Raw genomic sequence first — 14,524 nt, 5'->3', positions numbered from 1 at the left:
TCCATCCATCCATCCATCCATCCATCCATCCATCCATCCATCCATCCATCCATCCATCCATCCATCCATCCATCCATCCATCCATCCATCCATCCTCCCTCTCTAGGGTATCCAATAATAGTGCCCATCCTTCATCATTTAGCTAGAGTAGCTCATCAGCATGATATTCAAATATCTAATTATAAAACACTATGGAACTTCACAACTTGAAATTATATTTCTACTTTAAAATTTGACTAAAAAGGACTGAGATATCTGGAACTCTGACATGAAAAATTTGACACAACACTAAATCACATGCCAATGTCTTATTTAGGAGAACCCCTCCTGATGCCTTCCCACAAAACTGTCCATCTGACCTCTACCAACGTCATTCCCTACCATTTCAAACCATTTCAAACCCCTTTCCATCACTCTGTCTCTTGCTTGGTGGAAGTTCAAGGTGAGGGCATCAGAATGGTACAAATGAGAGAAGATGAAAGAAAAGGGAAGGAGGTAGCTGTTGGCTGGGGTATCTGTTGAAGGAATTGCCCAGAGAGGGAAGCTCCTGCCAGGTTTCAAGAAATAAAAAAGCAATGTTTGAGATTGTCAGGGTGCCACATGCTGCAGGACTGCTTCAACGTCTTCCTGTTTATCCTTTTGTCTTTTCTGGAAACAGTGTGCCCTTGGACGACAAAATGACAGTGAGAATGAGGAGCATAGCTTTCTTGAAAACATGTCCCTCTGCGCAAGATCAGGGGAGACATGGTGGMAGGAGATGAGATGTATTTCTCATTATATTTACAGTGGAGGTATTGCGTTGGGGAACTGCTCTTTTCGGAGGTATGGGGACTATGTGGTCTGCCCTGTTGAAGTTAGAGACAACCAAGGTATAAACAGCGTAGCCAAGAATACTCTGACTGTGTTTGTCTATATCTGTACTTAATTATTGCTGCAGACAGCTTGATCTTGCCCAGTCACTGGGACTGCCAGAGTTGTTTTCCTTTTGCCTTTCATCCAAGTTTTTAAAGATCTCTGCCTGATAGTCTAATCTAGTCATAAAACAAATGCCAATCTGGGCTATGGAGCTTTTATTAACAGCAGTTTTTCTATTTTACTGGGATTTTGTGTAATAGGTCATCACAAAGCTGCATTGAGGATGCATGGCTCTCAACAGCTTGGACAAATACAAGTTTATGGTTATGAAAAGTACTTCAAGCTTTGAAAATTTCACGTAGTGTTGTTCAATACATCATCCAAAATAGGAAAAAAAATAACCTGTCACTTATAAGATATGGCTTTTCACTTAAACTGAGCAAGATTGCAATTAATTGGAGAACTAACCGTGAGGTCCATTGCAATGCTAGAGGAGCTGCAGAGACCCACAGCTCAGGTGGAATTAACTGCAATCTATGTAGGAGACACAGCAAACATCTGGAAGGTGCTCTGGCCAGGTGGGACAAAATTTTTTGGCAACATTCAAAATGTTCAGTATGCCTGAAAATGTTCTGCACATCATTTGCAACATAACATCCCCATTACGAAACAAACTTTTCTTTAACAGATACACTGAAGTTGGACAGAGCTACTGGTTTGATGGATGGATCTAAGTTCAGATTAATCCTAGAAGAAAGCACACTAGGCTGCAAAAGACTTGAGACTGGGGCGAAGGTCATTGGGCTTTTGGTCAGAAACGCTGACTCATGTTGTGGTCAAAGTCGAGAGTTCTGATATACCACAAAATCATCTGTGTCTGTCTGTCTGCATGGAAGCGGCTCAGCCTTTCTGTTTGGCAAACAGTTGGTGAATGTCATCCTCAATAGGAGCTCTGTCTGCAATCGGAACGACGTAGAGGGATGAAAAGACGCTGGCGACAGCATTTCAAGACGTTCGGTTCAGCTATTCCCGGAATGCTCCGTTCCGCTTTGTTTGTGTCCCCCTCATGACATGGGTGAAAAAATGGGCACACAGACAACAGACTGATACTTTGGGGGTGGCAGGGAGGGTGAAAGGCGTTGTGTCCCAAAGGAAGGCATCCCTCGGGGCTTTCTCTGATCAAGTGACATTCATCACATTGTGTGCAAGAAACATTATCTCAGCGTAAGCTTTGACTTTGAACAGAGGCTCAGTTTGTTCATTTTTCGTTCTTTTATTAGAAAGCTAAAAATTCTCTCAGACTGCCAAGGGGTCCGGATTGTTTTTCTTCTCTAAGCCAAGGATCAGCATGGAAGATTTCTGGTGTTTTCTTTCCACCTTACTCCAACCTAGATTTGTCTAAACCAGCTCTACATCTGCTCTTATTCTGCCCATTCACTTGAGACTGGGTGATAGGTCTGTGCAGGCCCTGTTCTGTACAAGCCTGTATTGTTCATTGGCAGGGTAGTAACTTTACAGAGGTCTAGTGAGAGGAAGCACATCTTCTTTGCATAATGGTGACATAGCCCAAAACAGCTCATTGAGAAAGGAGCTTGAAATAGGCAGAACTGAGCTGGTGAAATCTGCAGAAAATGTAGGAAGGTGTTGGACTTTTGCATAAGATTATAATATTGTGATCATCTCATACTGACACATGCTTCATGAGTATTATATTTAGACCTATATTACCTCTACATACAGTATATTTTTTCCCATGAAAAAAAAATGACTGGCACACAAACCAAGTAGATTTCTGAAAGAAAAAACATTGTACAGCAGTGACCAAAAGAAATGAGTAAAACGTTGAGTTTACATGTTGTTTACAAATGACATTAGGAAAGAGGAAGTTTGGAGACTCAATTGCAACAATACAAGCAAAACACGAGAACCAACCTTTTAAATTAGCGTCATGATGTTCCTAATCTAATCTAAAGGGTGTATCACTTTTACCTTTTAGTAGCTTTTAATAGCTGGGAACCTGTAATTGGCTTCCAAGCAAGCATGCTGCGGTGTTTAGAATGGGTTGTCGGGGCACGTCTTTGTTGGACACGAACGTGGGTGAGGGAGAGCGAGTCCTCGACACGATGCAAACCCAGATGAGGCCATTTGTGCGAAGCTGCAGCAAGAGGAAGACAGACCGCAGAGTAATGAAGTGTTGATGGCTACTGGATCAAAGTGGAGGACAATTGAGGCCAGGCGGAAATGGCCCGGTACAGAGTGTGGGGGTCCCACATATCTCTCAGCGCCAGCCTCCAGGTCCTCGACCCCTACACGCAAACATACTCACACATGATTACCCCAGCAGACGGTGGGTCATGGCGGGGAACTGGGGGGCGGGGGGTAGCGGTAGCTGTACCCCTGTGGTTTTGTGGGACTCTGACTTACGGGGTGTTTCATAAATAAAAGTGTGGCGTTGATACAGTGAGAATGATTTATGGTCATGTGAGGGACAGGGTAGGGGGGGGTTCAGATGGGAGTGAGGGGCCTCTGTGTTTGAAGTGCCTTGCAGCTGTGAATTATTTACCCTTTGATTTGGTCAGCTCTCCTGGTGGATGAAGAAGGGTGAGGGAGTTTGTGTGAACATGGCGGCGCAGGTCGCAGACCATGGGAGTGTCTGAGATGTTGGCTACTGCTGCAGCGGCTGGAACACTTCAGCAGGGAGAGAAGCAGTATTTTTTAAATCATATTTGACTCAATAGTCTGTATTTTTACTTCACTCCTTCCCTGCTGTCCTCCCTCCTGCTCCTCATGCTTCAGCCCATCCAGAGCACCTCTCTACGCACTTCAGTGTTGGAGTCTGATTGTCTGACGTGTGAAATAGTTGTTCACTCCCTCTGTCTCTCCTGAAACTGCAACTCTCTAATTTTACCCCACTTGTCAAGGCTTTGCATCATCTGTGCTCTCTCTCATTAAATCTCATTCACTTTTCATCCTTTGCGTTGCTTAGTAATGTCCCTTTCTGAAATTATGGTTTCTGTCAATGCACTTGGAGTCTGGAATGAACAGGAGTTTGTTGCTTCTTTTTTTTTCCACCCTTGACTACTGCAACAAGGCCTGGGCTGGTATGAGACTCTCACGGTATTTCAGTATTGGTAAGATAATTCAATACAGAAATGTAAAATAGGATTTAATTGGTCCCATATTGATTTTACAACATTTATTTTCATTTCAATTAATAGCCTAAAGCTATGTGATGTCCTAACTTCACATACCTCTTTTAATACTCTGCTCTCTTTAGTGCAACACAAGTTTAAAAACCAAAAATTGTAATGGTACATACTCAGGAAATAACTWTAAAAATTCATTTATTTACTGTCYTGTTGAGGATATACTTAAAGAGTTGTATTTATCGTTCTTAAAAGCCATCAAGCTGACTGGCAGGATGGAGCAACATGTAGGGGTGGGGCATTAATTTGTTCTCCCTACAGCTGGATAAAACTCAGTTTTTCCTTGTTGCCCCTTAAAAGGAGTTGAAATCATAGGGATGAGTTGAAGGAAAAATGTTGTATTTTTGAAACCGTAAAGGTTTGGGTATGGCTTGGTATGGTTTTGTGCGCAAGCTAGTTCTTGCATCAACGTCAGGCGCACTACGCTCACTGTAGTTCTTATTTCAAACAGTGGATGTCACTGCATAGTGTGTAAACAGTAATTCATAACTGAAGAAGAACTTAGAACAAGTGTATTTCCTATATASAACTGTGGYCACACAGTTTGACTTTGCAAGTGTTGCTTTTAGGCAATATTGAAACCTAYGCAACATTTTGCAAGAAATGCMCCTTCAGACTTCAATCATTTGCATCTTTGTTAAAACAAATGTGCTTTGTTAATGTAATTTCCTTTCTTTTATTTATTTCATTGCACAAACAGAAATAGTAACAGATGGAGATGCACAAAGCCTCTCCTTTCTCCTCTTTTTTTGGGGGGCAGTAAACACAGACTGTCTCTGTTGCCTGTTTTCCCTCCTGATGGATGAATTGTGACCCTGCCCAGCCTCTTTCCACCCCTCTCCATTCTGCAAACATACACATGCACTTTTTATTTATTTTTGCTTCAATTTGTCACTGTTCCAGTTTGCCATGGCCCGCGGTGCACATCCACATCCCTGCTGTGTTTTGCTTGGAAGTCCGGAGCAAAACTTTCCCCTTCCTTCATCATGCTCTCATCGTCAGTGTTCTGTGCTCAGGGAATTCCCAATTAGCCCCGACTCGGACAAACGGCTTCACACAGAAGGGCTGCTGGTGACACTGGGGACAAGCCAAAACCAAAAGGGGGTGTGATTCCCAGACCYTCAAGCCTCACCCCCAACCCTCTGGATTGGATATCATTCCACTGCCACTCAGGGGACTCTTTCTCAGGGCCTGGATTTCCAGGGAGTTTAAAGCGGTTTGATTTATACAAAGAGAGTGTGGGGCCCTGTGTCGTAGCATGGGAGAGGGGCGCTTTCTTATCTAGGTTTTAAATGCGAAGTCACTGACTGTGCAACAGAGTGTAACTCTCTGTTAATAAGACAACAATGCACAGAAAGGCTACAAAAAAGTCCTCATCAGCTCTTACTTCTAACACAAGAAAGCAACCCAATGCATGTAGATGTGATGAAGGCAACTTTCTGAGGTTTACACTGTGYACCAGAATTGGGGAAGAAAGGCAATGTATGTAACTTGAAGTGTGATATGGCTTTTTGTATCATATTGCCAGCCCAGTGTATTTCAGAAACAGCTGGATATGTTTGGTTTCTAAAGACTTGACTGAAATATTGATTTAAGGAGAATGAAAATACAAGGGGCAGTTGTGTGGATGAAAATACTTATTGAGGTCAGAGCTCAGAAGGAAGAATTGTACACAAACTCAGTAAAATTGAGATCGATTTCATAGACATGCAACTGAGAAATCAGCAGCAATTGTATGATGCTGCAGTGTGGATATGCACCACGTTCTCCTAGGAAGGTTTTTGACTCCTTGTTGAATTTTACCAAAAATATTTAAGGGAGTCCTGATGGAGAATACCATGCCTTACTTGGTACTAGCGAGGTACGCCTGTAATTAGAAATTATGTTTGTTTGCTTGATATGAGAGCGATTATGGCCCATATGCGCAGGTCATCGAAACAAATGAACCGCTGGGCTTCACATCAAGGGAGGCCATTGCTTCATCCTTCTGTCAATAGCTGTTTGTTTGGCCCAGAAGAGCTTGTGTGTGTCTTAGTCATTAGGATTAGCGTCAGCAGTAAGTCTTAGACAAGGCTTTGTCTTCTTCGCTTCCTGCTCGCAACTTCTGGAGCAGTTGCTCAGAAGTTGCAAGCGCAGACATTCTCGTAACCGGCATCAGCAGACAAGCTGTCCGCAAAGGCAGCTGCATCTTTCATCTCTTTCTCCTTTCATCTGTATTTTCCAGTGAGATAATCGGATTAAACACTGGCAGCGGTTTTCTGAGAAAGTCGCGTCATTTTGGGGATGTTAAGCACACTTTTTGTAAACAAATGCAAACCTTTGATAAGTTTTCTATCTGTCGTGTCAGTGTTGGTTTAATAAATTTCCCAAATGGGTAAACCAGAAACCCAGTGTTAATAGGTAACACATGAACGCCTTCTAATGCAAGTCATGATCATGACGAGGTACTCCTCCCCGTCCTTAAATAACCACCTCTGTTTGTACACACACATGCGTACTCCCCTGTGAGAGCTAATGAGAACGGTGGWTAACCTTCCTACTCCTAGTTTCTTCCTCACTCTGGCCTTTCACCCGCTCCTCTTCTGTTTCATGGCTCGGAAACAGCAAACACCACCAATAACCCAGACACCATTGTCCTCTGTTTGCTCTCCACATACCTCCCCTGCCTGCTTGTCCTCTTTTCACTGCCTTTCTTCTTCTCTTCTTTTCCACAGATAGAAACTGTTGCAAAGGAGTGACTGCTAAAAAMTGCTTGCCCTTTGCCTCTTTGCTGCCTCAGTTCCAGTTGCGCTGCGTCCCCCCGCCCCAACTCTCCATACCACAAAAAGCAACTCTCTCTCTTTTTGAATTTCAGCATTATTGTTTGTTTTATCAGACAGAGATTGGTATGCTGATTTGTCTGCATGACTGACTCACCACCAAGAGCCAGGCTTGGCACTGTGCCATCATGGGGTAGAGGAAAACAGACTCTCATCGGTTTTGTGCGTGCAGAAGCTTCATGCCGAGTACAAGACTGTGTTGCTCATATCGCTGCTGAGTGCTGGGAGGTTGTCAGCCAATATCCTTTCTCGTGCTGCAACTGGCATAGGTGAAGCTGAGGAAATTGTTTCCCTGTGGTTCCAGAGCCTTCAGGGATGATTTGAGATGTTACCTTTCTTGGTGTTCAGATCAGARGGGCAACAGCTTGTGCCCACYTTTTCTCCTCAGTTGTACAACAGTATCATCATAACCTCCATGCAACCTTTTCTACTCAGCTTTCATCTGAGCTTTAATCAGTAGTGCATTGTTGACGAAGGCTCAGAACATTCATAACTCCTGGATTGGTGGTTGTAACAAGCTGTGCCTTGGAATGACTGGAATTCTTGTTGCGCTTTTTGTGCTTGTTTGACCGTTTTCTGAGCTTAGAACTGATTGTGCAGAGCCCTGAAAAAAATATTCTTTTGAACTTTATACTAATTTTGTAACATYGCAGTCACATATTTTATTGTACAAATAAAATATGTATGATGATTTACATTTTTCTAAATCATGGAACTGTCTTGTGCAAACTCACATTTGATTTCCCTGAGTTAATAAACTAAGTAATTCATAGCTGTGAGTGTTTTGAGTTGTGTCTCTGGCCTGTTTGTGCATTTTTCCCCCCCAAATTCTTTGCTAACCAAACWAATTTAGTTCTGGACAATCTAATACTTACTAATATACTTTGATCTAAGCTTTTACATTAGTAGCTGTGGCTACATCCTTGGAATTGTTGTCCTGTTAAATGGCGAACTTCGGTCACAGCCTCATTTCTTTTCTACCTCCTGACACAGAAGTCCGCAAACCAGTCAATTTGTGAACAGTGTGAGCATCAGCAGCTTAGAAATGACCAAACAGTTCTAAATTTTCTCTGYGTCCTGGAACAGTCTTCTTTTGTGCGTATAATGCTTGAAAGTATCCATCTACCTCCATTGATGTACTTGAYATAAAGGAATATCAGCAAAAGAATGTTTTCCACATAGTTTGTGGGAAGCTGCAAACACGGCCAGCTTACTTTCAACAGGGTCTGTGGTTGTATGGTGACAAAATATAAAAAAAGGTTTAAAGTAGTATGAATATTTTAGAAGACACTGTAGATTTCCTACATGCAAGCAAAGCAGAACGTTCCATAATCCATGTAGAAACACGGCTTAAAATCAACATGTCGAGGCAAGGTGAATGAGTTTAGGTGTCTGTTTGGATGTGGATGCTTTGGGTCGGAGCTGAGGGGATCTCCCAGCTTCTTTTCTTTTGCCAGAGCAAACCTTCCCAGGGCCTGAGGGTGCAGTATGCTCTATCCTACCCCTCATCCCTCCTCCTTCAACTCATAGCGGGGTCATACACTCCATTCAGACGCTTACAGACCATAGAGCACACAACAAGTGAAACCTAATGAATCAGGCACTGAGGAATGCTCCTGTCACACTCCAAACACAACAAGCAAAGCCTTAGCTGAGTTTTTTATGAATTAGTTTATGCGTATGCCATCAGTCATGGGACTACACCTCTTGATGTTTGCCGGTGGACAAATAGAGTGTGCATTCATTGACACACACACACACACACACACACACACAGGGAAGAGTAAATGTGCAGGAGCCTATAGCTAATCTTTCTCCTCTTCCTTTCCTTTAGGTAGCCAAGGTGGAGTACGTGAGGAGGAGACCCAAGCTGAAGGAGGTCTTTGTGAGGTTAGAGGACCACCTGGAGTGCTTGTGCACATCACAACATCATGTGGTAGAACACTTAGATGCAGAAACAGGTAAATAAATACAAGCTGGGATTTCCTTCAACACCTTCCTTAAATGATGTTTCCGAAGTCCCTTTCAAATACCGTGTTTGTTATTCTAAAGTTTGATGGCCAAAATCCCGCGCTTACACTTTTGTCACTGTGCACGCCTCCTTATTCTCTCTGTCTGCTTTGGGTTAAATGAACCTTTACCTCCAAATGCTTCCAAGCAGACATGAACACCTGCAAGGTGACTCTCTGTTTGAAAACTGTAAAGCTTTGAGCCTTGCTCTGTGAGAATTTGTGTGTTAAGGGTGTGTGTTCAAAGGCTGCTTGGCATGACAGCAGTTAACATGCCTTGATCTGAAGGTTTCCTATATCTGTGTGCAGATAAGCGCTGTAATGTGCACAGATAAGGCACCTGAAGAATTTAAACCGAGTTAAATTTTTGCACTCTCTGCTTCTGTCCCAGGGCTGTTGCGGTATCTTCGGTTTCCATAAAGCCTGCTTCTTGCTTTAAATCCTCCTTCCTCTTCACCCTCCCCAACTTTTGTGTTTTCAGGCCATCGTAGGGTTAAAGGTAGAAAAAGGAAACCTAAAAAGCTAAGGCCCACCAAGGACTTATTGGTGACATAATAAAGGTGCTCATATTACCCAAAGTCCACTGCAAGGCTGTGACAGGACACAGGTAGGAATTGAGCACTGAAGTCATCTTTTGGTGTCACAYTGGCCCAACCAAGGCCAAAACTGGGCCTGCCAATCACCATCACCAATCACAGTATGAGGAGAAGGAGGGCTACCAAGTTTTACCTCCATGTCCCAATTGTGCATGTTGAATTTGTGGCCTCTTGAGCATGCTCACTTTGTACAAGTGCTTTGTTTCACAGCGGTGGTCTTGCGACTTGTTGAGTGCATCAGCAGTTTGTTTTGTCTAACCTCTAAAGAGGCACCCTTCTCTCTTAATTATCTCTTGCTCCTCTTTAAGTTACAGTGCCTTGCAAAATCATTCATACCCCCTGAACATTTTCACTTGTCACTTTAAAAATCAGGCTGCACAGTGGTGCATTTGGTAGAGCTGTTGCCTTGCAGCAAGAAGGTTCTGGGTTCGATTCCCAACCCTGGTCTTTCTGCATGGAGTTTACATGTTCTCCCTGTGCATGCGTGRGTTTTCTCCGGGTACTCYGGTTTCCTCCCACAGTCCAAAAACATGACTGTCAGGTTAATTGGCCTCTCCAAATTGTCCCTAGGTGTGAGTGTGTGTGTGGATGGTTGTGTGTCTCTGTGTTGCCCTGCGACAGACTGGCGACCTGTCCAGGGTGACCCCGCCTCTCTCCCTGAACGTTAGCTGGAGATAGGCACCATCAACCCTCCTGACCCCACTGCCCTCAGTGGGGTCATCCATTTTCTTACACCCTACAAGGGTGTAAGAAAATGGAAGGATGGATGGACTTTAAAAATCATAAATGCTCAATTCCATTTATTGGTATTCTAATAGACCAATGCCAAGTGTGCTTTTTTTTGTTTTTTGCCAATTACAGTTATACTGTGTGTTTTCTATTTCAGATTATGTTTTAAATAATCCTCTTTGGGACATTAAAGATTGTTTTATTACTTAAGGTTTAAAAGTAAACTGAAAGCAAATGCTCATCACATTTCTCAGATTCAAATAGTTTATTGCATAAAATACTATTAAGATACATTTCTAATTCATGGTTTCTGGACAAAATGTGACAGAGTTCATGGGGTGTAAATACTTTTGAGATTCACTGTATCACCACATCTTTTTCCCTGTACTATCCTTTGTACACAGAAAAATCACCCTGAACATAACTGTGCTTCAACTGATCAAGTTGTTCTGTATCTGGGGAACTTAATTCAGAACATTATTGGTTATAAGTGTGTTGTGTCAGTTTGCAGGAAATGCATGGATGCAAATGCTGAGGTTGGGATGTGATTGCAGAGATCTACAAAGATCTCTTTTGTAATAATGAAATAGGAGTCTTTTTGCATTTGTGATAGTAATTTCAGCTTTGTCTCTCTGTCCTGCAGYAGATGTGAGGTGAGACCTCCCAGAATAAGGGGCAGCATCACGGGATGGACCTAAACCAGAAGAGGACACCATCTTCTTTGTCTGTCTCTCCACCCACCATGCAAACATTGTTTAAGGAAAATATACTTTCTCCAAAAGTCTTGAGACTGAAAAATAGACAACAGACTAAACATACAGAATGCCAAAGGTGCTTTCAAAACCAGTAATGATGAGGGCAACTGAACTGTGCCACTGATTACGAAGAAAAAAAAAAGAAGATGCCATGATGCTCAGACTTCAAGAGGATGGAAGGAATTTGGAATGAACAATTCAAAAGAGACGCAAAATGGAAAATAGACTGTGGGATCAGACTTTTTTTGTGAATCCAGTGCTATAACTCAAAGTGCCCTGTTTGTATAAAAAAACAACTGTTGCATTCATAAGAAGAAAGCAAAAGGAAKATAGGAATAAAGATGCAAGGAAACAGTTTGGGAGTGTTCATTTTGCAGGGCTATAAGAGGCAGAAAACATTGTGACTGGTGGACAATTTGTTCTAATTTAAGGAAGAAACAGCCTCAGAGACTTCCGGTTTTGAAATTGCCTTACCTGCTATGTACATATAGATCTAAAAAAAAAAAAAAAAAACGGAGGATGCGCCGCTGCTTACAAACTATTTATGCGTGTGGACATTTGCTTTTGTCACTTTCAGTCTTCGAGAAAGGACAAAAAAAATATGTTTTTATTAATTTCCGCAGACATGCTGGTATGTTTGGTCCAGTCCTTTGCTTTCACCAGTATCACAATCTCAGTGTCATTTTTGTTTTTTAGCAGTTGTTTTTTTTTTTTCCTTTTTCCATCGTCAACCATGTTTCGTATTATATTGCAGTATATCTGATTGATGTCAAGTCTTGCATATGGTTCAGATGTATGTGTGCAAGGAGGAGATGTGAGAGTCACTAAAGGAAGATGTTTTATTTTTGTTATGAAATATATTATGCATACTTATATCCAAGCAGGAATKATGTTTTCTTTCTTTTCTTTTGGAAAACAATGCAAATCATCTTAGCAGATGGTCAAATTGGTAAGGTTGAAATCTGTTTTCATCACTGTTGTGCAAAGGGTRTAAAAAAAGGAGAATCAATAGCTAGTGGTGGTTTATATTTCCTTATGCTGCAGTCATGCTCCTTTTTTCCAGACAAACAAACAAGCAGATATTACAATATGTCGATGACAATCGCACAACTATACCAGAAAAGGTACCACAGTGTGCAGATCTAAGTAACATGTAGTTGGAGCTGGGTTTGTGTCCTTACAATGAAGCAATATTTGGTGTCTTAAACTCATGTTTAGGATTTACTTTAATTGGATTTACTTTTGCATATTTAAATCCTTCGTCTCTAAATCCATAATTTCCTTTAAGCCAGTCAACAAAATGCTACAGGTTAGTGAGCTCAGTCCAAATTACAGACAAATTTATCTGACATCCATGTCAGAAGTGAAATAAAATTTAATGTGCACTTGTGTTGAATTAAAGGTACATTCCTTGTTTTGTGTAAGGGTACCAGTAGATTAAAAATCTGTTAATGAATGCTAAGAACTTATGAACGCAGCAAAGACTCACTATCAAGCAGAAATATAACCAGAGTTACCGTAGGATGGATTATTTTTTATCACATTTATGTGGTGAAATGGCCCAAACAAAGTCCAGAATCCAGTWAAGAATCCTTGGCTAAACTAGAATACTGACTTTCTTGTTAGTTTCCAKTGATCTGTACTTCTAAATATGTAAAAAAACAACAACAAAAAAACCATTAAATTATACCATAACATTGGTCTTATTATGGCATGCAAAATGTATCTAAATTAACAGGAAAATTTGGTTAGAGGTATCGTATGTCCATATCATGAAGCACAACTATACAAGTCACTGAAGTCCTTTTCCTTTTTTTCTTTTCTTTTTTTTTTTTTTACACATTTTTTAGTGATTGTTTTTGCAACCTGAAAATCCCTGTCTACAAATAAATTAAAAGTTAAATTAATCCAGGTTACAGGGTGTTGCTTGYTGTTGAGCAAAACTTAGTGGTTAACATTGATAGACACATCTATGGTGTCCTGGTTTGGATTGAAAGTAAAAATCTGTATACCTCGTTTAAGAGGTACATTTTGAGCTCACATTTTGTGTGAACATACCTGTGGATTGATTCATTTCACGTTTACAACTCTGGGTTTTACTTTGCCTTTACTTTGACTGGGGGCATAATAAGCAAAACGTTTTTTGCAATATTTCCACAAATTCCACAAAAGTTTTGCAAAATTTCCACAAAGACCCAAAGGTAAGTTCTATAGATAGTCGTAGATTGTGTATTTGTAGCAAGAGGTTGTTTTTCACACATATCTCGAAAGCTGATAAGGAAGATGCCCGCCCGATCAGCTTCACAAGTGCACATGTTATGCCTCAAAGAGCAAAGTCCGCCTTGAAAGAGTGAATGAGTGAGCAAAGCAAATTGACGACTGCATGAATGCCCTCCTTGTTTAGTCAGGCTTTACTCCCAGTGTTGACAGGAGAACAAATCACTCCACCCTGTGGAGGGGACTTGCTCTTTATGCACTCATGTACAATCAGGACAAATGATGAGTTCACTGAGGTGGTCTGAAAACATTACAGTGCTGGCCTGACCTTGCACCCTATCTGAACAAACAACCGCTTCCTTTACCAGTGAGTTTAACAGTGATGAATGTGGATCAACAGCAGAAAACTGGGATTATTCCTGCGAAGCAAAGGGAATGTCACCGCAGTGGAATCACGTGAAAAATCTTACAACAGCTTGTGATTTTTTGGAAAAGCCGACTCGTGCCATGTTTATAAGGTGGTTCGTTTAACACTGTTCACGTTAAGATTACATCAATGTACGGCCGTATTTCCTCTAACTCAGGGTAGCGCTCATACATGATTTAAATGCCATTATGCTATATGTTAGGCTTCCGTTGGACAAATGTGCAAATAATCATAATTCCTTTGTTTTCAGTAATAATTGCATTTCTGTTAATGAAAAGGTTCAACAGATGTTTAGTTCCAAAACTTATGCCACGTATAACGCAAAGTACAAAATAGTTACACCAGCACATTAGCAAACAAACAGACCTGATGCATTTAGCTTAAAATGTTGCAAAACAAAAGAAAGGATAGATAAGCTATCTACGGCAGAGCTTATTTTTTTGCAACATTTCTTAAAAAAAAAAAAAAAAGTTGCCGAATGTAACTCTTCGGCAGTTACGTTGGCTAAGACCAGTGTAACTTGTTTGACTAAGAAACAGGAAGCAAACTTTTTAAACATTTGAGTTGTTTTAAATGGCTAAAGCAAGGGAGCCCAAAGTGGGTCCTGGAGGGCCGGCACCCTGCATGTTTTAGTTCTCTCCCTGGTTTAGCACACCTGCATCAAATGATGGCTCATTAGAAGGCCTAAGCAGAGCACTGACCTGCTGAGGAGGTTGTTACTACCACTAGGGAGATAATACAAACATGCAGGATGCCGCCCCTCGTGGACCGAATTTGGACACCCCTAGGCTAAAGATTAAATCAGCTAAAATGCGTACTCCATCTGAATAGCTCTTAACCTTCCACAAATGAGGATTTAATTTCTTTTCTACACACTAATTGGTATAATTATCACTGACTATGCATTCAAA

At 41.4% G+C, this 14,524-nt stretch overlaps 1 protein-coding gene across 5 annotated transcripts in view; it reads left to right on the top strand.

The window, feature by feature from the left end:
• Positions 1-12,876, top strand: part of pdgfab (platelet-derived growth factor alpha polypeptide b) — a 21,923-nt gene extending 9,047 nt beyond the window's left edge. For 2 of the 5 annotated variants that reach the window (XR_534315.2, XR_534313.2), the window contains exons 5-7: positions 8,715-8,841; positions 9,371-9,496; positions 10,858-12,876. Coding sequence is in view for 2 of the 5 variants with exons in the window: in XM_008416717.2 (XP_008414939.1) it covers positions 8,715-8,841; positions 10,858-10,871 (141 nt within the window). In the remaining 3 variants the exon portion in view is untranslated. The remainder of the gene's footprint in view (positions 1-8,714; positions 8,842-9,370; positions 9,497-10,857) is intronic. The other 3 variants (XR_534314.2, XM_017306435.1, XM_008416717.2) reach the window with 3 other exon arrangements.
• The last annotated feature ends 1,648 nt before the right edge of the window (positions 12,877-14,524 follow it).

The sequence above is a fragment of the Poecilia reticulata genome, linkage group LG8 (assembly GCF_000633615.1).
Source record: "Poecilia reticulata strain Guanapo linkage group LG8, Guppy_female_1.0+MT, whole genome shotgun sequence".
Classification (NCBI taxonomy): domain Eukaryota; kingdom Metazoa; phylum Chordata; class Actinopteri; order Cyprinodontiformes; family Poeciliidae; genus Poecilia; species Poecilia reticulata.
Note: the sequence above shows the minus strand (reverse complement) of the source record. Positions and strands in the feature narration are given on the sequence as shown.